At 38.4% G+C, this 24,895-nt stretch overlaps 1 protein-coding gene and 1 long non-coding RNA gene across 3 annotated transcripts in view; one reads left to right on the top strand and one right to left on the bottom strand.

The window, feature by feature from the left end:
• The window catches only part of ltbp1 (latent transforming growth factor beta binding protein 1), a 115,231-nt gene that overhangs the window by 42,234 nt on the left and 48,102 nt on the right, over positions 1-24,895 (bottom strand). For both annotated transcript variants that reach the window (XM_024264035.2, XM_024264034.2), the window contains exons 5-7: positions 18,763-18,939; positions 1,771-1,977; positions 24-313 (exon numbers count right to left, since the gene is read on the bottom strand). In XM_024264035.2, the coding sequence (XP_024119803.1) occupies positions 24-313; positions 1,771-1,977; positions 18,763-18,939 (674 nt within the window). The remainder of the gene's footprint in view (positions 1-23; positions 314-1,770; positions 1,978-18,762; positions 18,940-24,895) is intronic.
• Positions 18,934-19,979, top strand: LOC118599703. Its single transcript, XR_004949157.1, has 2 exons — positions 18,934-19,589; positions 19,669-19,979. It is a non-coding gene; the product is annotated as an uncharacterized LOC118599703 (long non-coding RNA).

The following is a 24,895-nucleotide window of genomic DNA, read 5'->3' as shown; positions in this document are numbered from 1 at the left end:
AAATATACATTTTTGGGATGTACCTGCCCTGCTGCCGTCTCCTGGAAGCAGCGTCCCAGAGCGTTCTTGGAGGTGACAGGCTGGTACTGAGAAACGTGGTAGCCATGCTGGTTAGGATAAACCACGTTGTAGCTGTGGTGCTGAACCTTCTGGCTGCTCTCGGAGTGGTGGTAGCTGTAGCTGCTGGACGACGAGGAGCCTGCTTGGGAGCCCTTCTGCTGGTGGCCGTTGTGGTGGTAGTCGTCCAGCTGGGACACTTGGTGGACCTGAACAGAGGCTTCTGGGGGGTGGTTGATGTGGATGTTGACCACTCCTAGGTCGAACATAGAAGCAAACAAATTAGTCTAATAAAGCAATCAAAGACAAAAATGATGAACCCCCTCACAATGCTAGCCAGTTGTGCAGTCTTTATAACATATTTTACTTTAGTAGTTTCTAAATAAGAACCGTTTTTCACTACAGTACAGAACTCCAGTAATGAGGAACTTTCCAAAAGGTCTTCAACGCTCTTTGGAGGTTTCAGTTTTCTCGTGTGATTGACAGAGTTTCACTTTCTGGAATTTGAAATAGAGCCCTTCTAATCGAATCCAACCTTTTATAAATGGGTTGCTATAAATCAGAATCTGTGAGAAATGTGAGACGCTTTGGTAGATTTAGGGCAAAAAAAATCATTTTTACAGACTGGGAATAAAATGATGCTTTAAATAACTAAAATTACCAATATTTATACTATATAATTGAAAATAATTAGAAGTGTACTGCTATTGATTGTGTGTTTTGCCTGATAGCTGGGTTTACCACTGCAGGGCTGGAATCTTTAACGTTTGTTTAAAAGCTTGCTGCAAATCTACCAAATAAACTGGACTTTTGAATTGAAGCAAAAAAAAATTAATAACAGTAAAAACTCTTTAAAAGCATCCTGGGCCAAATTGATGGTTTATTCCCTAGAAATGCAAGATAGGTGTCCCTGGTTTACTGAGAACAATAAAATGGTGCTGATTCTTCTTCATCTCCACATTATAAAGAGAAACAATCTACTACACGTTCTTGAAATTTTGGAACAGCCTTATTTATTTATTTATTTATTTAACTAACTACTCAAATGAGCATGTGATGTCACACAACTAAACAGGGTGAGCAGTTTGAGCCCTAAAGCATAAAATGTAAAATCTCTTTTTTTTATACTAGCAAGGTTTTGTTGGTTCGACCAAGCAAAACAAAAGTGTTGAATTTATGAAAAGAAATAGGAATGTAGTAACCCTAAATGTCTTAAAGAAACAGCAATGCCTGTAAGTTGTTATATTTGCTTTAAAATCGTTCTTAAATGACTGACATCTACTGTCTATCTGAGCTAAATTCCATATCATGATTAAAAAATATATATTTTCTCTTAACTTTTGAAAGTAAGAATTCATGATTGTATTCATAAATCTCCATTTATTTGAAACAGTAACGTAGCAAAAATTGTTTTAGATTGTAAATTTGATTTATTTGTATTTATTCAAATCCTGCTATGTCAGCAATAATCTAAAAATATGAACTTAAAACTTAAATACTAAACATATTTAGTGGTTTGACAGTTATATTTAGCCTGGAATAAATCAACAGCCCTGAAAAATGACAGCATTTTGACAACAAGCATCTCCAAAAATAGCAAAAATAGAGATCTTAATGTTTTCTGACTTGGAAAAAAAATGATCAGGTTTGACTGTATTTCCTGTCTGCCCCATCATATAAATAATGTGAGTTAGTGATGTGTCTGTTACTCACCGGGAGTCTTGCCGTTGCTGTAGGTCAGAGGCAGCGTGTGCATGGAGTGAACCTGAGTCTGGCTGTAGGAACCCAAAGTCTGATGGTGCTGCTGGCCTCCATTCTGAACCGGCATCTGGCAGAACTTTCCTGCGAAGTTTGGAGGGCACTGGCACTTGTCCCTGGCACTGCACTTCCCCCCGTTTATACATGGCAGGTGGCACACCACTGAAAGGAGAACATCCATAAAAACACTTTAGTGTCCCCACGCAGTCGTGCAAACATGCAGCTTCCAGGCCCCTTCAGGAACATCTGTAAAAACACATCTGCACTGATGTTGCTGTCACTGTTCAACGCATCTGTAAGTGATCATCCATGAGTGTGTCGGCCCGATACAATGAAGGAAGAGGAAACCTGTCTGTGCAGAGTAAATGCGATCATGCTGAATCGGTGCTTAACAGAACCTGAAGAAGTGAGAAAAGAAATCTGGTTCTGAGTTGATGAGTCTGCAGCTTTGCTAATGCCTTTGATCACCTCTCAGATATTTGGAGTCTCTGACTCTGATGATGCTCCATCACTAGACAACTGCCTGTAAAAAGGCACAGATGGAATAAAACCCAAACAACTTTTTTATCCTAAAAAGCAGTCCCAGTGGTCTTTTAGTTGTGATTATGCTGCTTTTAGCCAAATTATTTTTTTTAAATTGTCATTTTCACATCGTTTTTGCAGAGTGGCAGGAGTTCTTTAGAAATTCACCTTGGAGTTGTAGGCACAGGAGAACTCCACCCCCATTCCCATCCCCATAACTGAGAGCTTTCTGTTTACATGCTAGCTTACAACCCCCAACCTAATTATTGGTGCAACGAAAATGGCGAGAACAGTTTTGAGCTGCATGCTAGCTCAGATGAGGAAAACAAAGACGTACATGGACTTATTTGTCAGCAAGTGGATGCATTCCTACTGAATTTTTTCATCTGCTACTGATTTAAAACAATTTGAATAAAGAAATACTCGCAAATGGAATTTTATACTTAATTTTCTTATCATATAACCCTTATCATCAGAAAAAAGCCAAAAGAACAGCTTAAAAACACCATTTTCATGGGAGTGAGTGGGTCTTCGATGATGTTTCAAATAAATATGACTGTTCTCCTGAACTGACATTTTAAAAACAGAGGAAAATCCACTGGCAAATCAAACTTCTGAGAAGAAGGAGGTGATGATACAACTGTGTTAGCACACCCTTCCCTGTGTGAACTCTGTACCAAAGCCTGATTAAACAACGCGGTTCCAGTTCTCACTGATTCATGTCTGCTCTCATCTTCTCCTTTGAAAGGAGCTCAGCGCTGACAGAGTGTGGGGAGAAGTGACACAGATCTGCAAAAGGAAAGAGATGCTATTTCTGATTCACACCCGGCCGCACAGCAACCATTACTCACGTCCGCCTGCAGTCATGCAGGTCATTACTGAGGGAGCTTTCTGTCCGAGCCATAACCTTCACTTCTATCCATTACAAAACCGTGATTGGAACTGAATCAGAGAACTTACTTCTATGATTCTCTGTTGTACCAATACTTTCTGGACAAACATCCCACTCTGCTCTCTAATACAGCAGTGGAGCTAAACGCGTGGGCTGTGCAGCTGTTTGGCATGTCCCAAAAAGACTTTTGTGCATCTTTATGTAAGCAAAGCTTTTATAATTTCAGTTAAAATAACGATAGTGGTCGCACATTTTGAAATTGGGATCTATACTCTGACAGAACAGTGCTGAAGTCTGGTGGTTCAACTTCCAAATGTGACACCAAATCCAGAGTGGGTCGCTTTTTACAAAATCTGATAGATAAATAAATAACCAAAGTGTGGATTCAACTTCACATTGTTGCTGTTCATGACTCTTACTTCATGTCTTACGCTCCAAGAATCCACATGAGGAATTTAACTAATCTGGATTAAATCTGTGCGACAGGGAGTGTCAGGATGATGTGAGCTTCAACACCAGTCTGGATCTTCATGATAGCAGTCCTAAATACTATAAAGTTTACAGAGAAAGGTGGAGAAGTGGGAGGTCAATGACTCCACATTACTCCTCATGACTCCTCATAAAGCATGAGCAGCCGTTTGATTTGAAATAATAACTGAGATGATGGTTCTCTGTCCAACCAGTTTCCGTTCCCCTGAACTAGTCATCATGTCTCACAGACTGTCCTTCACCATCAGGAGTGTTGGTGCTGGAAACCTGAAGACTTGGAGGAACGCTCATTAATGACTTTATTGCCCATGCTAAATGTTGCGTTTGCATGCAAATGTCAGTTTCAGGCTTCTCTGTTCAAAACTCTCCTTTTCCTGAATCGCTACACATGTTTCAATTATGATTTTCGGGCTCTACCTACCAAACACGAGTCCCTTGAGTGCGCGTTGATGGTTAAACCAGGCTGAACTTTGACCAATCAGGGACTCACATGTGGTAGTAATATATAGGTGAATTCAAAGAAGTGCAAACATTAAGTGGATGAGAAATTAATATTTGCTGTTTGAGCCTGACTGGAATTATGTGACTCCAAGTCTTTTATTTATTGGAATTGAGTTGTGAAAGAAAAAGCCTTAATAATGTTTGTGAGATTTGTACTACTTTGACATTTCACACCAAAACTCTTCCAACTGTAGGTGGTGGACATGCATGAGTAAAGTGGGAGCACCATGGGCTATACTTGTGATCAACAACTCGTGTTTAGCGCGTTCTTAAACGCGAGCCACATGCCCGCAGTGAACGTATCTTGATAGCGAAGGACAGATTCACCCTCAATGGAAACATGACAGAAAGATGAATTAGGACTCCAACTCATCTGAACAAATACCTGTGGAATCACATTGATCTTTCTATCAATGCTTTGGTGATAAAATTACTAATTATAATAAGCAAAAGTAGAATTTTTCAAGGACATATTTACAGTTTGTTATATCTGCGATGGACTGGCGACCTGTCCAGGGTGTACCCCGCCTTCGCCCATCAGCAGCCGGGATAGGCTCCGGCACCCCCGCGACCCCGAAAGGGAGGAAGCGGTCAAGAAGATATTTACAGTTTGTTATATTTCCTAACTTTTGGAGGGTAACCAGTTGCAGCTTGTGACTTTTGTTTGATTAAATTCCCTATTTATTTGGAGAGTCTTTTTAATTGAGCATAATTGTGTTTGGAATGGAATATGACAGAAACAAAAACATAGATATTGAACCAAATCAATTAATTATAAATTTTAAAGTAGATCATCAAATCAGATTAAGACATTATCCCACTTTGTAAAAAAATAACCAAGATATGGATCAAAACAAAAGCTGCTTGAAGCAAAATATTAAATCTCATCCTAACAGATGGGTGACCACCAAAAAAAAGGGTCATGCTGTTGTAGCGGTGTGGTTTTTCCTCATTCTTCTGGAGCTCTTCTTTCCTAAATGTGGCCAGTCTAACAAATCTGGCAACTTTTTGGAGATAAACCGACTTTTTGCCAAAATTAATGTCAAGACAGAAACAAGCCATCAATCGTAATAGCCCATCCTTTTCCTACTAGTTTATTAAAGGATAAAGGCATTGGTCATTGAGGCACACAGGAGGAGGATTCAGGACATCCTGCATCCTCCAGGTTAGCCATCTGACTGTCTTAGGAACCTCTTTCATAAAGCTGTTATGAAAGGCTCTTTCTGTTACGATGAAACAGTTTGTTCCATCTTTGATCCAACCACAGAGGAAGGGCCAAACCAGAGTAGGAACGAGTGCAATATGAAAGCGGTTAGATAGAACAATGTATCATCTGAGTGAAAATGTCCTGACCTGATTTATTTTTTTTACTTTTGTTCTGTGTGTACAACTGCAGGACAGCTTTTAATTTTTTGTATTAATTTTAAATAGTAAAGAAGAAAATTGCATATTTTCTAGTGTGGGTAGACATGAGAAGTAGTAAAGATGGAATTGCACCTCTATGCTACAAAGACACTAAAAGAGAGGAGCTGGACTCTCATGGAAGGTCTGTTTGGAGAAGCTCGAGTGCTCAGACGGATCTCCAGTTCCGCAGATCTCTCTCCTTTTCCACACTTTCAAATATGAGGCAGAAATAGTGAATTAGTGCAGCAGTCAGGAGGTCTATGGGACGTCTGTCATATGTTAAAATGAAGCATTTGGAAATGCAATGAAGAAAGTCGTTTTCTCTCAGACTGGGCTGACACTTCCACGGAAAATCACTTCTGTTCTTGTAACCCAACAAAAAGGTCTGTAATGATTATTTCCATTCTTTAATTCATTAGGCTGGTTAGCTAACGGCAAATGTGTTTTGTTTTCAAAAAACCTTCAGTTTGTTGATTTTCCACTAACTGCTTGTCTTTTCCAAACCCAAAAAGGTCTTCTTTAAAGAGATCCAGTTACCGCCAGGACAAGTCAGGACTGATGAGAAAACTCACATAGATCTATAAGGGTTTGCCTTCGCTAACACAAGCACACAAACATTTTTTCAGCCTAAACTCTGGAAGATTTCCACATTGCCCTCATCCTGTGACCATGAAGGAAGAATAGAGAGATCTAGTATGATTTCCAAATGACTTCACATCTCCAGAATCCAAAAGAACATTCAGATGACTTTTACAATCATTCTGAAGACATGCACTTGATCTTAGAGAACTGGAGTCAAACTGAACTGATAAGAATGGGGTTGACTTACATTACTGATGGAGAGAGAAAACCTGGTGTATAAAAAAACACAAAGTCATTTTAACAGCCTGGATTAGGAGGTAGCACAGAGACACATACAGAAACATCCCTTTGGAAGTAAAGTCCAGATAAGTTGTGACCAGGGTTGAAGTATGTTTACAATGTGCTATATAGATCAATATGTTGGTACTATATATAAAAAAAAAAATGATTTAATTTGATTTGATTTGATTTGATCATAGAATAAAGCTTAGTACTGAATGTTAATGTCCATGAGATGCCTTGCTTGGTCCCGGGTTGGTGACATAATTTGAAATATAATTTTCAATTTTATGAGAGCTGCAAAGTTAAATGCCATGTTCAAAGCTGTTGCATATAATTTCACTTCAGATCATCTTTTGATCTATTTTTAAGTTTTCTAAAGTGGTCTTTTAATTAAGATTATTGCATTTTTAGCCAAAATTTTAAAACTGTCATTTTGTAAAACATAGTTAATTCAGAACAGCAGTAGTTTATTAGAAACTTGCCTCTGAGTCGTGGGCAGGACCTTTAGCCTGTTGGAGCTCTCTGCTAACACTCTCTCTTCTGCAAGCTTACAGCCCCAACCTAACATTACCAGTGCAAAAAAAAATGCCCATGTGGGAACTATCCAGCTGCACAGTTTTGAGCCAGATACCAGCTCAGTTAAGAAAAAATGAAGAACTTTTTTGTCTACAAAGGGGTGCATCAGAATGGGGTGGACCAGGGTGCTTGTGGACCGCCCACTGAATTTTCTGCATCACAAACACAATCTTGTTCAAAGTACTTTTTTTTTGTCTGCTCCTGATTCATTGTGATCAATTGTAACAAAATACTCTGAAATGCAAATTTAATCTTAACTTTCCTAATATTTGTCATCAGAAAAATGCAACAAAAACATGTTAAAAACAGAAGAAACACGATTTTGATCGGAGTGGGTCTTTAACTGAATACTTTGAAGAAATCGAAACTTGCTTGATACGCATGACTTGTACCAAGTCTGTCAAGTCAAAACAACAATCTAATATTCCTCTTGTATTCCAAGAATCCTGAACCTGAAAGCTGATGTCCTGTTTATTTTCCAACAACATCTGCTGTTGCAGCTTCTCAATAATTGATATCTGGTTCTATAAAAGCATCGTGACCTTTGACACTTGGAGCTGCCAATTCGTTTTTAGTTCAGATTTAACTTTTCTGTGTTGGTTTTCTCTGGTACACTTTAAACCAGTAAAGTTGTAGGCTTATGGTGGATCAGCTGAGTATTGTCTAATACAGAGTACGTGTAAATCCTCTAGTAATTCAGAAAGCACTAAGAGTGCGAAGGGTAAGAGGGGCTACATCTCACACACTGCCTTTATAATGAAATCCATCAACTCATATTGAAGTTGAGACCGGGCGCTCGAGTGTGATATCCACTGTTTTATTTCAAACTCAATGTGCTGAATCACGGAGCCTCAGGAGCAAATAAAAGGCAGTGACTGCAGGAATACCAATGTCTAGACCGTATACACAAACACATAAAACCAACGTCAGGGGAGAGAAGAAATCCAGACGTCCTTTACAGAATAAAGTGCTACACCTGTCTTTCTCCTTAAAAAACACATGATTTGTCTTCCTTATGAAGTCACCTCCCATACCTCCACAGAAAACCTCCTTCTCTCCAACGTGAAATAGTTTTATACTATCTAGACCGCAGCAAATGAGCTGGCAGGTAATGTGTTTCTAATAAAGGAAACAGGAGTAGAGGGCCAGAAAGCTCTCAGCACTTGGCGAGCCCATTTGCTCACCTGGGGGAGAATATGCCTGAGGAGCTGCAGAAACACCTCCTGAAACCACTCTCCCGGGACTCCGCCGGGCCAAAAGGGAGACACACACCACAGCTTGAATCACTCAAGTTTTTAAAAGCAGGCATTTAAAAGGCCGACCCGGCATTCCCTGAATACTTTTGACAATCGCAGAAATTGTCAATACCCAGAAAAAGTGTGTGGATTGATGAGATTAAAGACTGGTCTGTCTGCGGTGCATCTCCATTGTGCTGGCACAAAAACATAGAACATTCAATAATTAATGGGAATGTTTACATCACCTCTTTCTTGTTTGTGTCTGTCTCTCCACAATGCAACCAAAATTTTAAGCAGGAGTTACAGAAAAAAAGCTGAACAAACAATAAACAGGTCCAGGTTTCAAAATAAAGTTTTATCCATCCATTTTCTTAACCCGCTGTATCCCTTTTGGGGTCAGGGGGCTGCCAGAGCCGAACCTGGCTACTGTTGGGTGAAGGTGGGGTACACTCTGGACCGGTTGCCAACCAATAGTAGGGCTTCCATTGTATATCCAAAATAGAACTTTATAAAATGTTATTAATATTTAAGGTGACATGCCCATGCATTACCACATGTAAACACTGCAGAAAACCCAGTGTAACCCTTGTGCTATCCTAGCTTTGTTGGAAGTGGGGTCATCTGGACCCCACAAGACAGGGCGCTGAACTTTTTTTTTATTTTTGATTTTCCCTGGTGTCTGTGGGAGACATGAAATCCTGTCCACCTTTGTCTACATTTGTCATAGGATGGATAACACATCAATATAAGGCTTGGGTCATCTAGACCCAAAAGATAGCACAGGGTTAGAAGTACAAAAAAACAACACTTCACAAGGACTAAAGTTTTGGATTAATTGTTTGACACGGGGTGGCTAAACAAACCACTCCTCCTGAAGGCACCCCCCCGGTGGTGGTGAACCGGAGACGTAACAGAGACGATGTAAACTAACTGGTCATCATGAGACGGACTCCCCATCGCAACACAAGGAAGACGTACCGCAGATGAGAGGCAGCTACTGAACTTTTGCTCTCAACTGGCACAAGCGGCATCATCATTTATTCAGTGACATAAAATATGCACAAATTAAAGATTTATTTAACCTGCGAAAGATCAAAATGTCTTGATTAAATGCTTCGAAGAAAGAAAAAAGGTCAAGGCGGAGCATCTTAGCATAAGACCTGCATCACACATGCAGAGAAAATGTCAGAAGTGCAGCTCAGTTCTTCAGAATGTAACATTTCCTAACAATAAGGTGAGGAACTCTCAAAATCTTGAGTCTGTGAGACTCAAAGAACCTGGAAATCAGTCGAGCATCAAGTTTAGCAAAAATGTGCTGCCTTACAATTCTGAGTTAAAAGCATTTTCTGCTGACGGTTACCTGAAAACCAGCAGCAGCAGAAATCTGGTTTTTTACTGCTCATTGAGAAAGCATTGAAGTCTGTGCTTTCAAATATTATTTCAGTTAAATGTGTGGAGCAGACAGCCAGATATCCAGTGGAAGCCTCAGATGTTGAAGAAGTGTGAAGAGCCTTTCTGTGTGGGCTCCCACTCCAAACTTGGCCACCACCGTACAGTCTGTGAGCTGTTTTCTTAGTAATGATCTGGAAAAGTGCAACTCTTGGCAAAAGGGATGAAATCTACGCCTGAAGGATGTTCAATTAGCTTTTTTATTTTGGTGCTTCAAAAGGAAAAATCGATAAATCACTGAAAACTTTTTAAGAACAGAAAAAAGGGTTTCATAGTTTGAAATGCAATGATGTTTTTTTTTAACTTTGATTACATTGGAACCAAAATGTGTCATGTGTGCCCCTTGTGTCTTTGTTTCTGGGTTTTTCTTGTTTTACTTTGTGCAGGTTAGCTGTGCGTTCTCCTTTAAGCCCCGCCCTCCTGAGTTCTCTTGGAGATGGTCACAGCTGCCTGCAATTATCTCATTAGTTCTCATTATTTCTGCTGTGTTCAGTGATGGTGTCGTTTGTGCTTTGGATCACTCATTAAATGATTTAAATGTTGGGAATTTGTTCACATCTTCCTTTTTCTGGGTTTAAATCAACCAGCAATCTGTAGCAAAAAAAAAAACAAAAAACAAAGTTTCAGCTTAGTATTTATATTTATTTTTCAGTTTAATATCTCAGTTTCCATCAATCTGCTTCTCTCTGTAGCATTTAGTTCTTTAAAATTCCCATAAAGACAAATTTTGTTGTATTTGATAATTTAAAAAGGTTGAATTTGGAGTAAAAGCAAAAAAAATGTGAAGGTTATAAAAGGGACATTATAGATAAATTATAGAAAATTTTAAAGAATATGCAGATAAACTATATAACCTTAAAATAGACAAAGACTTAGGAAGCAGGAGTCGCTTTTGTGAAAGAATGTGGGCTTTAGACCTAAAAAATAAAAGCCCAACATACTCCACCAAGTCCAGTGGACTATAGAGAAGCAGACATGACTTGTTCATGGCAGAAAAGTGATTATAAGTGAGAAATGAAGTTGTTATCATAGAAAAACAGAAAATCTATGGTTAATAAAAACTCTTCAGACTAAAAGCATGTTTGTTGATGATGATCTTGTTTTATTTTCAGGATATTCTTTTTTAAAGTTTCAACTTAAAAATCCCAAATTCTCCATTCTCCAAAACTAAATCTGACTTTTATAAAATCCTAATTTTTAATCAGTGAAGTCCACAAAGAATTCAGTCTGTCGGGCAGACAGATGAGCTGCAAAAATGAAAGCTTCTGTAGCATCTGTTAAAAAAGAGCAGCTGAACAAACATCTTCCAGGAGAGCTTATTAAAGATCTTTCCATCAGGCTCAGGCCTGACAGCTCACAGGACTGTGACACTTAACTTCAGAGAAAGCCATCAGGAACTCACCGAATGAAAGAATTAAGAAGATCTCTAAATGTCTAGAGTGAGAAATGAGACTTTAAGGCAGTTTCAGTTTTTGAGACTCCTTTCTTGGGAATGATTCTGGAATAAATTCATATCTATGTTCACTTCAGAGTTCGAATTCTTTGAAAAAATCTCTGAATTTGAGCAGACGAAAACAGGCAAACTTACAATAAACTCTGCTTATCTGCTAAAAAGCCCTTAGGTAGGTCACTCATGTCTCTCCATAATGTCTCTGCATGACTCGGAGATAAATAAAATCTCCATGGACACAAACACATCTGCTTTCACAGAACATTCGAACTTTCAGCAGCTTTAAATGCTCAGCTTGATTTATGTTCACAGTTTAGGAGAAAAGCCATTAAGTTTCAAAAAAACGATCATAAGGGAAAAAAATAAAGATAGTGAAGCACAAATACATGTGCCAATTAGAAAAAAATGTTTAAAAAATATACAAATATAGACCACACAAGTTAGAGTTTTTGTTAAAATTTGAAATTGCTGTCAAATCTATAATCTTTGTGTAGTATGTTTTTGTAATATTTGTTAATTAACTGCTTTTTATTTAAAAAAAAAATTCTGAGTAGAAGAAAAAAAATATATGTCATATGATATAAAATTAATACATTTGAAATATTTATGATTTATTTAGCTTGATTTATTTTTTGATGTATTTGCTTTTCCACCAATGTTAACTAACATGTACATTTACATCACACTTTAGCGTAATATATATATATATAATGTATTTATGTTGACAAAACTAATATCTCAAATTTCAAATGATAAAATATATAATAAATAAACTAATATTTTGAAAAACAATTATCTATTTTACCTCATCTATGTATTAAACAAACATTCAGCATTTTTTATAAAGACATAATTACTGGAATCAAGACGCGTTTTCTCTGGGTTTTCAGAACAAGGAGGCTTGTCAGGCTAAAGTGTTAGAGACTGGAATAAGGCGAGTCCCGACACGCAGCTGGGACTCCAGCTTTGTTTCTGCACGTCTTCAACACACCCAGCAGATGAAACGCAGCAGTGATTTCTGCACAGCTGCTTGACCTGCTGCAGAGCTGAGCACTCCCCAATGCTTTCATCTGTTTGAACCTGTTTCAAGCCCATTTGAGACTCCACTGACCCGAGTGGAGACACAGAAAAAAAACCAAAAAAACAGCAGAATAGTCTCTTTTGTGCTGCTATTATGCAACTTAACACCTCCATGTGAGACTTGAGACTAAAGCCTCATTTGAATTCTTAACCCTCGACGTGATTGCAGAAGAAGCAGGGTAGTCACACTAGGATGTTAGTAACCAGGCGTGTTTCCCCGCCAAATGCTTATATTAGTTGTAGTTAGTTTAATGGAGAGGGACCTGGCTGCAGACAAGATGGTGCCTGACACCATTGGCCGGTAGCAGAAATGATAAAACTTACCCTTACCCAAAAATGTTCAGAAATGTAGAAAAAACTGTTAAGGCTTTAAACAACAAGTTAGTGGAAGCCAGTTAAAATAAAGTTTTTCTGGTTCCAGTTGAGGACTTCTGGTTCTGGACGATGATGGTTTGGCTTAAAGGGTAACCAAACCCTAAATCAACTTTATTTGGCTGTTGACCTCTATAAATGGGGCTTTAAAAGTGCTGTCTGTTGGTCATTGCCAAATTTTTGACAAATTATTATAAACTTGTTTAATTCTTAAAAATATGGTCAAAAACCGTCTGTGTGCTGCCCCCTACTGGTTGAATTGAGGTACTACAGTTTAATTTTGTGATTGGTAAAACCATGTAAGTTTCAGAAGTCCCACGTCATGATCTGCAGCTCCAGCAGTGATAACCGTCCTGCCCCCAAGCCCCTCCCATCTGACTAGATTTTCACATTTCAGCTGTGGGTGGAGTCAGCCTCCAACGTCCCTGTTTGGTTACCCTTTAAATGAGGTTCTGCCCTTTTAAAGAATTAAAACTGGTACCAATAGTTGGTTTAAATACCGTATCTGCCCAAGAGATGAATAAAAGCAACAAAATTATTTGAATTTAGGGGAAAAAAGACCAATGAACTTCTCTCTGTAGCACAATGTTCCAGAATACAAATAGAAAATCTGTTCAAGCACAAGGAGGAAATCACATCAGGAAATCTACACCCGTTGATGTGGCGAAAAACAAATGTCGGAAAATGTTAATTAATGACACTATGAAAGACAAAGTAAACCCTTTAATACCTGAGATGTCAAAAGTGATGCTTAAACACAAAATCTTTAACAATTGTAACAATTCTTGTAAAGAATTGCGAAAACAATCTGGTCCTTGTGGTCCAGGACTGTTGCTAGCCATAATAATAAAAAGGATATCATAAAAACTTTAAATGTCTTAGACTGCTTTGGCCTCGTTCTAGTAACCATTGTGGAACTGGAACACAAAAAAAAGGTTCTACAAAATATACTGCATCTTCTTCAAGCAGCAATGGAGTCCATTCTGCCAATTAGCTTCAAAATGACCAACATAAAGTGTTTGAACCAGTTTTTTGGCAGCTTCATGAGCAGCTAAAAAGCAGCTGTGCTCTTGGACAGGTGAGGAAAGAATTAGCTGCTATATGATAATGTGAAGTGACTGAAAGCAAAGATTTGAGTCATGAGATATTAGAGCGGATGGTGATGAATGCATAAAACTTTTTATGTGTAAACCTGAGCAGAAACTGCATAAAAAAAATGAAACAGCAAATTTGACTATAAAGAAAGTCAAGGAAACATGATATTATATATATATTTAGTTTTATAGAACAGTTTTTCAAACAATGCTAACCTTTTCCCCTCACTGAAATTTAGGCATATAACTAATCAGTTAAGTTTTCATTATTTTATACGTGGTTGATTGAATACAACAGGTAGAAGATCTGGTGTCAATTTTTGTAAAGTTTTTTTGTGAATGTTTTATTTTGTTGAATGTTTCAGAATATTCATTTTCATTTCTATTGTTTTTTTATTACCATTATTATTTTAACACGTGTTTTGTTCATTTTAACAAGGAAATTTACTGTTCTTGTTCTAAACTATCATTTTTAGCACATATCTTTTACTCATTCATGTTGTTGTTAAAATGCTAACATATTAGCATTGAAGTACTAGCACAACAACATCTGCTTAGCTTAAAGAAAAGTTTAAACCTTTATATTTAACTGTCACAGAGTTGTACAGAGTGAGAACTATTAGAATTATTATTTAAATGACTATGAAAGACAAACTTTACAAACTTCTCAACTTTGTCGGAACTTCCTCACTACTTTCTTCATTTTCGGGTTGTTTGACTCAACAATTTTGAATCCAGTGACCTGCAAATTTCCCAAAAGTCTCAGTGAAAAACCAGTGTGCGTTGGTGCGCACTTGATTAGCAAAAAAAACCCTCAATGCATTGCAATTGAACAATTTGTCAATTGAAAGAAATGTATGTACATTTTTAAACTGTCCAAGTTTTTATAATTGGAACACATTGCATTTATGAATACTTTTCAGAGAGGGTCAGTTTTTATTTGATTTTTACTTTGGCTAATGGATGAAGTCATATTTGGAGATTTAAAAAAGTGAGCATTTATCCTAATTGTATTTGAAACCAGGTCTCTCAGTAATCCCGCACTATATTTTTGGGGGAGCTTATTTATTATATTTAGTTCTCTGTGCTTCTGTTTGGTGCGGTGCGATTCGCATGTTGTTCCTCTTTCCCACTCCCTCAGGGGCGAGGGATTTCAGATTCCAGGTGGATCACCCCTGCTCCTGTTCTTAGCAGTGGAGCACGCCTCTGACATCATCTCACATCTCAGAGTGGGAGTGATTCCTGGTGGATCTTTTCTGCTCCTGTTCTTGGCCGTGGACCTCGCCTCTGGCTCATCTTGGCTGTGGATCTCGCCCCTACTTGTTCCACAGTCCTATCTGTCTGAACTCTATTCAATTACATAGTTGTAGAGTTAGATAAGCTAATTCCTTTTTTCTTGGGATATATAAATTAAAAAAAAAATCTAGGAGTAGCCTACAGAGAGAATTTTGACACGACCCTCTACAACAGACAAGTATGTTACAGAAAACGTTTTTTACACACAGATGTAAACAATGTGACTCAGCAAAAACACATTGTATTAAAAAATGTCAACATCATTGTTTGTGAGAGTGAATATTTGTGCAGTTTTGAGAAAAGTTTAAATGGAAGTTTGAAAATATTTGGGGGTTTTACAATACATGTCCATGTGTTGCAGCAACAGCTGCAGCTACATGATTCATACTGAGCGGCTTAACAGGGAGGTGAAATTCTGTGGGGGGTAAAGGGAGACCGACCCACTGGGGGTTTTACCACCAGCAGTGTGTGAAGTTCTACCGAGTCCGACATGAATCCATCAGCTTCCACTCCTCCTATCTTCTGACACGTGTTGCAGCGGAGGACAAAAGTCTTGTTGAAACGGGGGCAGGTTTAGACAGAGCGTGCGGCTATAAAACAACGCCCATGCCTTCCCCCACACAGAAACTGCTTGATCACCGCCTGAGGTTGCAGTTTATCCAACTGCTGGCTCAAACTCAGTCATTGATCTCAGCTGACAGCCCTGAGGTAGAACCCTTTAGACCTGATTTACTCCGCTGATGCTTCGAAATGTGTATTTTTGTATTTTTGCCTCTGTTTTATTACACATATTTGACCTTATTTCAAATTAACAAGTATTAGCCTCTGAGTCTTAATAAACCTTATAACTTTTAAACATTTTTAATCCATGTCCACTCGTTTACATCAAAAACCCTTTTAACAGGAGTTTGCCCGTATTTTCCAACAATTAGCTGTTTAAAATGGGACTGAACGATGTGATCCTTTAAGGATTTCTGCTGGCAATGGTTTCCATCTGGAATACATGTAGTACTTGAAACTGAAAGGCTTAACGTGAATACTTTCCAGATTGCAGCTGACTGCTGCTGATGCATCTACTGTATGTATGCAGTCAGTGTGCCATGAATGGACTGGATCTTCCAATCCCTAATATGGAATCCAGTTTTTGGGTCTAGTTATGTGGAAAGTGCATTTCTTCTTTAAATCTATCTAAAAAAATAATATTAAAATTGAGTAGAAACACTATTCTGGAAATTAAGACAGATTTAAATTAAATTGTTTGAAATTTAAAATGAAATAGAGAAAGACAAGATCAAAAATGGAAGAAAAAAAAAATGAAAACACAAAGACGGCTCAGAAATAGCAAACATTTATGTGAGAAATAGTTGTTGGAAAAAATTCACAACTCCAAAATCAATTTCTGTAACTTTCAGACGGCAGGAAGATGCCTTTGTTTATACCCAAATTATTCTTCTGATGATAACATAAAGCAATGGAAGCTAAGCTGGAGACATAGGACCAGCAAAAGGAGGCCTTAAATCAGCTGCTGGAACTCTGAGTGTTGCGGTGAAAGAGCAGATCTGAAACTCAGCTACTGAGTTTCACATGTCTTCATAAGAGAGATTCGAGTGGATTTCACCCACTGCAGGAATGGTCCTGCATGTATACAATCCCACCACAGAACTGCTTTGTTGCAAAAACTCCATGAGGTGATACACAAAATAATGTTTGCCTCTGAATGAAAACGTTTCCCTCTGATTCCTACCAAGATCTTGAATCAATCGTCTCCAGAGGACCCAGATCGACTTTGCTCGCACAACCTCGCCAAAATAAAAGCACAACTTCAATCCATCTGCCATACTTATGTTCATTTAAATCTCCCATACTTTGAGAAACATCCTCTACAAACATTAGTGGCACATTTCAGAGTAAAAATGTTGTCAAAAATGTTTTAAACACAACATTTTTGAAGAAATTTTGACAGGTTTAGTAAACAGGTGGTGATAATAGTTGATGTCGCCAACTGATCACGATTACTTTGCTCAAATTTCTGACTTGTTAATAAGTCATCATTTTTCATGCTTAGTGGACCTCTGAAAATATAATTTGGCTTTAAATAGCTTTTATAATCAGTGAAAAGTATTTTTCTTCAAATCTTTCATTCAGTTTCTGCAATATTATTTTTGTCTTATGTTTTTTAAAGGTTTCAGATTATTTCGTTAATCGTGATTAAGTACAGACAAGTTAGCTTTTTTTTAATATAATTGCGTCAATTTAATTTATAACCTGTCATGTTCTCACCCAGCCAGCAAGGCCAAGCGGGCCCCATATGGTTTAAAAGTGGGTAGAAAATGTGCACCCTGATTTGGTCTGTCCGCAGTTTCCATGGTGATCCCACCTGTGTTTGCCCACATTAGCTTCAGTGGGGACACAGTGGGTAGGCTTGCTATGCTATCCAGCCGCCTGGTGGACAGCGTAGCTTACTAGCTCACTACAGCGGAGCTTGTTAGCTCAATTCAGCGGAGGATGCTAGCTCAATACAGAGGAGCTCGCTAGCTTGCAGTAGAGAAGCTCGCTAGCATGCTACAGTGGAGCTCGATTGCATGCTAGCCCTACCTCCACACAGAGGAGCTTGCTAGAATGCTGCAGCAGAGCTCGATAGCATGCTACAGAGGAGCTTGCTAGCATGCTGCAATGGAGCTTGCTTCAGCGGAGCTCGGTAGAATGCTACAGTAGCGCTCTCTAGCTTGCTACAGTAGAGCTCATTAACATGCTACAAAGAAACTCATTAGCATGCTACAGTGGAGTTTGCTAGCATGCTACAGTAGTGCTCGCTAGCTTGCTACAGAAGAGCTAACTAGCATGCTACAGTGGAGCTCGCTAGCATGCTACATTGTCCACCGGGTAAGTGACTAGTATAGCGAGCTAACCCCCTGAGTCCCCTCTTAAGTCAATGTGGGAAACTGCGGACAAACCCAATCGGGGTCCATATTTTCTGCCCACTTTTAAAGCATATGGGGCCCTCTCGGCCTTGCTGGCAGGGCGAACATAAAACAAGGATCCAACGTTTACTTGCAAAGGTTTTTTTTTTTTTTTAAGTCAGCTGAATAAGTGTTTCGCATCGATCCTGGTGGCCCCTGGACGCAGGGCATGCGCTCCTGTGACATCATCAATCAGCAACGTTGTAATTCTTTACAGAACTAAGGGAAACTTGGCACCTCAGCTATTATCTATTCTGGCTAACGCTCGCCGAGGTGTTTGTTATCAAAAAGGTAAACAGAGGGCTGATGGCATGGGACAGTAAACTGTGGAAAATTGTTTGTCAACGTTTGTATTATGACATTAATAAGAAGTTTGTCGAAAATATAAGTTTTTTTTTGTTCTGAAGTGTTATTTTTTTATATATTTAAGTAGTGATTTTTTTTTCATAATTGTTTGAAATAAAAAAAAAATACCCCTTGGCAGTGTAGAGGTAAATGTTGGGAGTCTGTTATAATAGGACAACTTTATAAAACCACATTATGATTTGTATTTTGATCTTTCATTGTGTCACAATGTCATGAATTTAAATGAAAATGGCTCAAAATGAGGCGTCTCACAGTAATTATTAGGTTGGGAAAAAAATAGATTAATTACAAGTTATGATTAATTAATAGCATGACAGCCCTAACTTTTGTGGTTTCAATATGAAATCTAGACAAAAGTAAACAGATGAAGGTAATGTGTGTGTGCGGGACATACCAACTCTGAAGTTGGGGGCCGTCAGCGTATCTGTGGTGTGGCCATTCTCACTGATGATGGTGGTGGTGTTTCCTTTCTCGCAGTTGTTGTGACATCTGCTTCCGACGCAGGTCACCTTACAGATGGTGGGTGTGAAGACCACCTTGATCCTGCCGGTGTGGTTGCCCGCTGCTGCCGCTGAAAGCATGGCGGCGACCAGGAGGACAGGGAGGGAGAGCAAAAAGAGCCAGGTTACTCTTTGATCCATTGGAAGGTGAAGGAATTTCAGGTTAAGACTTGTCGCGATCATCTGCCGAAGCTCCAGTCAAAACAAGAAAAAAAAAAAAAAAACGAGAAGTTTTAAATTCTTGAAAACTTCAGGAAGTGTGTCCTTCAAACTACTTGTGCCTATCTGTTTCTCCTCCCTCTCCTCTGCTCCTAAATCCAGTGGCGCCTCTGAAATGTGAGGAAGAAGAAAGAAAAAAGCGTAGGAGAGGCTGGCAAACAAAACTCTGGGATTTTGTCCAGGTCTTCATGACAAGTCTCTCAGATGTACACTAAGGTTTATTTCAAAACATCAAACAGCAGACACCATCTTCAGCTTCTCCCCTCCTCCTCTCTTAAGTTTCTCCACTTTAACTTTAGATTCAGCTGCACCGCAACTGTAAAAAGAAAAGACTTCAAAAAAATCCATTGCTCTGAGGCTCCAGTAAGAACAAGCAAAGGCGGCTAACAGGTCTGCAAGACGAGGAGATTATCTAGTCGTTTCCCTGTCAGCGGCGTCTTCTTCCACACCCTCAGGAAAGCCAATCCTTCGAACAAACCGGGGGAAGAAAAGATGACTAAAGGTAAAGACAACAATACTTCCTTCACATTAGTGCCACAGCTTTAGCTTTCTAACTCTATGAACTTTATCCACTCCATTAGTGTCTCTAGCCTGTGTGATGGTTCTGGGCATCTCTGTGTCAGGTCCAAACCCCAGTCTCCAGCGCTCCAGCGCTTTGTCTGTGGCTGTCAGCTGTTCAGACTCGTGGAGTGAAGCCAAGCAGCCGGAGGAATGCTTTCCGAACCGCAAAGGCAGGAAAAACCACTGGATATCACGCCCTAGGCAATCCAAACATCCACTAATAGGCGCAAAAATTTACTACTAAAGAGGGATCTAATATAATGTAGTGGTTACGACGGTGCGCCAATAGAAACTGACTTTAAAATACAGCCGGGATCTTTTATGGACCCAAGATTTGGAGTCTGAACTGGTTTGTCCCGCTCTCATTTCATTAGGAAATAAAGAAGAAAATGATTAAATTAACATAAACAAAACACAAACAAGACAAGGAGTTAATGCCTTATCTTTGCAACGCTTCAGCCAAACTCTCAGGACAAACACTGAGCAAAACTGAAATAGAACTAAGTCTCTAAAGGTTTATTGGCAGCACTCAAAGCTCTTTAAGGATTCTTACAGACAAGAAAAGACCTTTGGAGTTAGTTAAATAGGCAAAGAAAAAAGGTAGAATTAGATTTGCTCTTAGTCATTATAGGGAAAGAACTAGAAACTGAAGCGGACCAACCCGTCTGGAAGACTTAACCCAGTTCTACAGCTAATTACTTGTGAGCAATATTGCTTTAATAAAATTTGACTAAAAAGCTCATAAAAGAAAAAGCAGCTAGCCCCACTGATCCCGTCCACCCATCTTGAAAACCCTTTTGTCGCCACAAGGTTGCTGGAGCCTATCCTAGCCACTGTTAGGCAAAGGCAAGGTACACCCTGAACAGGTACATTGTAAAAAGTAAAACATTGAATTAATTGACAAAAATGTTATACTTTGCTACATTTAAAATATTATTTTTTTTATATCAAATTAAATTTTAGGTTGAGTAAACCATCAACTAAAAATTTTAGTTTAATGAAAATGAATAATTTTTAATGTAACAAATTACAGAACTTTGCTATTTGATCCAATGTTTTTCTTTTTTACAGTGCAGTCCACAAGAGGGCCTTTAATAGTCCCCTAAGCATCATGTAAGAACAAGACTCCACTTCCACATTCCACCATATTTATTCACCAAACAAATTTAAAGCTTTGTTAATGTTTCACATTTTAAAACTGGCTCCATGGTTTTTTGTTTTAATACAGTGTTCCGTCATTTATCTCAGTTATACGTTCTAAAATAACCCGCACTAGGGGAAATTTATACAGTAAGATTATAGACGTTTTAAGACTATAAAACCCTTCTTTACACACTTTAGTCAAACAGACATTATATTTTCACACTTTTCTCTCCTGTTTAGACTCTCAAAGTTTAAACATTTGTAGCTAAATAAGTCCCATAATATAGAATTAAAGTAAATTTGGCAAACTGCCTCCCTCTGCACAGGAGATACTACACGGAATGTCTGTAGCCAATCAGGATGCAGAACACAATTCTGCTTAAAAAAATAAAACTAAAAACAAGGCATGCAAAAGTGCACTAAAAATGTGCAAATGAAGTGGTCTGCCATGTAAGGAGGGACCACAACACACATTTTTCATAGTGTTTACAGCGTTTGCTCTCCCTTGGTTTGATTATCTTTGAGGATTCCCACTGAAGTGAACCGCACCAGAGTTCACTTGCATATAAACTTTGCTTAGAACCAGATCAAGATTCACTTGTTTGATTCAGGTAAGCAGATCAGATGAATGTCAGAACACCATAGCGTCAGTACTCCCTTAATTCCAATCAAAGGTGAAGTGAAGACTTGAATTTGACTCATTTAGGTCAAATATGACATCAGTCTGACAAACGAGTCATTCAAACATTGGACAAACTTCCAATGCAGTCCATGTTCCCCAACAAACACAACAGAAACAATACAAGTGTGGACAAAACTAAAGGGCTACACACAGTTGGACGATGCATTTAGTAAAATAAGAGTGCAAAGTGATGCTGATTTATGTTATCACAGTTTTTTCCATCATTAGAGCTGTAGCGAGAATCCAGACACCCAGATATTTGTGAACTGTTCCAGAGAATCTGAGTATAAATATTTGTGACATCTTAGATCGCAGATTCATGATCTTTATATGCAGTAGAGTGTACTAAAAATACACTTCAGGCAATTGAATTATTGCTTTCAAATGCAGTATAAAGCTGGGTTTAAAGTAAACAAACCAAATGTGTTACATGTCACTGGAGGTTAATACATTTTTTTAAATGTCAATGATGTTTCTTTTTATCAAAGTTAAAACCTGTTCAGAGTTTTTCATAGAAGAAAATTAAAGGAGAATGAGGTTTATTTTACTGATATATGTTCTGATAGATAGAACTATTTTGATTTATTTATCAATTTGATATATAATGAAATAAAATGAACTCAAAGACATAATAAAACATAATATTAAATAAAACATAATAAAAATCTGGTCACCAGTTTTGTGAATTCTTATGATTGTCTGCTGGCATGGTGGGAGAGTCTTTCCAGATGTTGCAGAGTCACTTTTATGTAGGTGTTCCTGTGTCTTCATTTACTATCTCCTTGTCATCTGTTGGAACAGTCATCAGCTAAACTTTGAGGATGAAAAAAATGTGGATGACATTTTCAGGAGTGGTTTGGTAAATGATCCAAAGCAGTAGTGAGGTTTATGTTTTCCTTACTGCTGAACTAGGAGGAAAAAACTGACTTTTTGAATGTGATATTGCTAAGAGTTACAAAAAAAGTTTTTTTTTTTCAATAATCTTTATGTTTTCTTAGGTAGTGTTTTGTTGATTTTGATCTCCAATTCTACATAAACTTATTCATGATGGTGTTTAAAACATGTTAATTTTCATACAACTCATACTGATTCATATTCAACAATAAGAATCGTGGTTTATTTATGAATCATTGATTGTGAATAGAATCACCAGCCCTGTTCATCACAATGTCAAGTTGAGCTTAAAGTAAGACCTGGGATCCAAAATGGTGCATTGAAGTGATGTATTTTCCCAATTCAAAATTAAATTCTGGTTTTCAATTGCTAACTAAAAGACAGACTACTTCTGTAGGAGAGATGCTTATCAGTATATAGGGTAAATAAATGTGCACAGAAATTAAAAATGCCACAACAATATCAAGTTTTAAAAGCTACATTGAAAATAGTATAATCCATCTATCTAGTATAAATAAAAAATACTCATCCCGCAAAATGTTTTGTGCTTTTCTTTCTAACTAATTGATTAATGTATTTGTTAAAAGGTGCAGACAATATACGTTTTTCTTCGTTCTGTCCCCTTCTCATTTTTTTTCATTGTGTTTGAGTTTACAGATCAAGGGTATTGAATGTTTTCCTTTTATTGAATAAAAATGAGAAAGAAAATAAAAAGATAAATAAAATATTTTCTTTAATTCCAAATTGAGCAAACTTCTCCACCATGAGCACCACTGTAATAAATGCAGCATTTCCTCTGTTTTATTAAAAAGACTTGATGATAATCCCAGCACTTGAAAAAAAGAGTGTTTTACGTTGATTTGGTTCAAAAATCAACAAGCTGGAACAAACAAAATCTGTCAAACATCTTTAAAACCATGTCAAGTCGAGTCAAACAGAATATTGCTTCCTCTCCAAAATGTTATTTAAGCGCAGGTATAGACGGATTCAGCCACACAGCTCAATGAATTTCAGCTTTTCTGCTGAATAGTAATGAATCAATGAGAGCCCCAGCAGGGAAAAAATACAAGACTTATCCAATATCACGGTGGTTTATCATGGATCTTACTGCTGAGATGAAGTTTTCACTCCACTTACTCCAGATAAAAAAGGACTCTGACAGAAAGCATTGAAAAGCGCTTGAGGAAATAATACGCCTTGAAAACTGATTAAAAACCTTCTTGTAGAGCGAGCTGTTTTTCCCGGCAGCTCTTCAAGCCACTCTATGTTCTACACGATGCTAACACGTCAGGGTTTTCTTTGACGAGGCTCCTCGGAGTCGGTCCCCGGCCACAGCAGTGATCAAACCTCACTTCCATGCCTCTGTCGCTGCACACACATTTTCAGCAGACTTTGGTGAGTTTTAGCATATGGAAAGGAAGTCAGGGGAGAATCTCAGACAAAACACAGACATCAATCAAGACTGAGGGAAGAAAACGGCTGTGATGAGATTCATCCATGCTGCAAAGAGCCTGAAGTGAGTTTAGCAGAGAGGAATGACAGTGTAAATAAAAAAAAATCAAGAGGGAATTTCTTTTTCTTTTTGATGTTTTCTGCTGTACTTATGGCTGAAGTCAGACATGGAAAGGAGACCACAGACAGGATCCAACAAGAGCCAGGATCGCTTTAAGGGTTCATCATCAGAAAAAAATAAATACTTTTTATGAATAAAATGTCAACACTGGTGAGTCTGAACAGTAAGCCAAACCCTTCTAGTGTGGATGCAGTTTTCTGGTGAGAAAAACACTTCCCACATTATTATTACAGTCTGACAGAAATGCCGTGGGCAGCACAAATGAAGCGTACCAAACTGTCCTGCGCCCTCAGACAGACTCTGTTCCCGTTCACCATTTTTAAGTACTGACCTCAAGTCTGTTCTGACTGTACAGAACTGGATTCCAGAGCGCGGGGTTCACTGAAGCAGAAAACAGTCGTTCCAGGTAAACAATCAGTTATATGAGGCTGTCAACACAGCTGTCACGCATTCAAGCCAGCTCAGTTTTCAAAGGGCCGCGACCAGCCGACAGCTCCTTCTGCAATTCAGTTCATTTTCTCACAGAAAACAAGCAGACTTCATAGATATATCATATAGTGACAAAGTGAATATCAGAATAAAATAAAAAAATAAGGCTGATTTAAGAAAGAAAGCAAGTGAAGTCAGCTCAGTTCATCAAGTAGGTGACGGTCAAAAATACAACTGGCACCGTGTGAAAGAGAGGCATCAGCAGGATCCTCAAGATGTCCCCCAATTTTTTTTACAAATCCTTGGTGTGATCATAAACGTAGATGGCAGCAGTCAGGAGGGGATGACACTGTCCCACAATCGGGCAACAGCTGGGTGGCCACAGGGCGGTGGCAGCCGGATCAGCAGCCAGCAGCAGCTCTGATGTGTAAGACTCTCTGGCTGGCGGCCGTCCATATCAAGTACCGCCCAGTATCACAGGGTGCATAAAAAATTGGGCCATTCTTCACCACTCGTCATTCGATTT

The sequence above is a fragment of the Oryzias melastigma genome, linkage group LG15 (genome assembly GCF_002922805.2).
Source record: "Oryzias melastigma strain HK-1 linkage group LG15, ASM292280v2, whole genome shotgun sequence".
In the NCBI taxonomy this organism is placed as follows: Eukaryota; Metazoa; Chordata; class Actinopteri; order Beloniformes; family Adrianichthyidae; genus Oryzias; species Oryzias melastigma.
Note: the sequence above shows the minus strand (reverse complement) of the source record. Positions and strands in the feature narration are given on the sequence as shown.